Source organism: Penaeus monodon, chromosome 34 (genome assembly GCF_015228065.2).
Source record: "Penaeus monodon isolate SGIC_2016 chromosome 34, NSTDA_Pmon_1, whole genome shotgun sequence".
Lineage (NCBI taxonomy): Eukaryota > Metazoa > Arthropoda > Malacostraca > Decapoda > Penaeidae > Penaeus > Penaeus monodon.
In genome coordinates this window covers 5,882,377-5,883,048 of record NC_051419.1, presented here as the reverse complement: position 1 = coordinate 5,883,048, position 672 = coordinate 5,882,377, and the positions used below count along the sequence as shown (strand labels likewise).

General features: G+C 44.5%; 1 protein-coding gene across 1 annotated transcript in view; it reads left to right on the top strand.

Annotated features, from left to right (window-relative positions):
• LOC119594793 (hemicentin-1-like) overlaps positions 1-672 on the top strand; it is a gene marked incomplete at its 3' end in the record, with an annotated part of 75,652 nt that overhangs the window by 60,467 nt on the left and 14,513 nt on the right. The window contains exon 18 of the mRNA XM_037943882.1: positions 72-218. Coding sequence (XP_037799810.1) covers positions 72-218 — 147 coding nt within the window. The remainder of the gene's footprint in view (positions 1-71; positions 219-672) is intronic.

The window sequence follows — 672 nt, the reverse complement described above, 5'->3', positions numbered from 1 at the left end:
TCAAAGTATTTTTTTTAGTTTTAATAAATATTACAAGTTTAAACCAAGGGTCCCAACCCGGCCTCTTGCAGACACCGTCGTCGAGATCGGCAGCACGGGCGGCCTCTCGTGCTATGGCGTGGGCGTGCCAGAGCCCAGCATCACCTGGAGGCGAGAGGACGGCGCCCCCCTTCCTCCCCACATCACCCACGACCGCGACGGGAACCTCAGGGTGCAAGGTCAGGCTAGGTCACTGCGGGTGGTTTAGTGAGTCCGAGGTTCCTACGAAAGGTCGACTTCTCTTGGGTTTTTCTCCTTATTGATTTAGTTGTTGGATGCAGGAGGATGGTTAAATTGGGAGTATTTTTAGTTGTTGAATGTAGGAGGGTGGTTAAGTTGGGAATTTTTAAAGTTATAATAAAATAAACCAGAATGGCGAAGAGAGAAATGTGAAATCTGAGGTGTCGAAAATGCAGGCGTTGTAAAAGAATCATTGATTGTTTAAATATTTGAACTGGAAGTGGGATATTTTAGAGATCGAAGCTGTAGGCGTTAAATTTTCATTGACTGCGGAGGACTAGAGATAGAAATGGCGTATTTGAGGAATAAATATTAAAGAAGAGCAAACCTGGAAGTGGGATCGAAAAGGTGCGTTTCCAGCAACAACACGTAATATCAAATATATTTTTAACG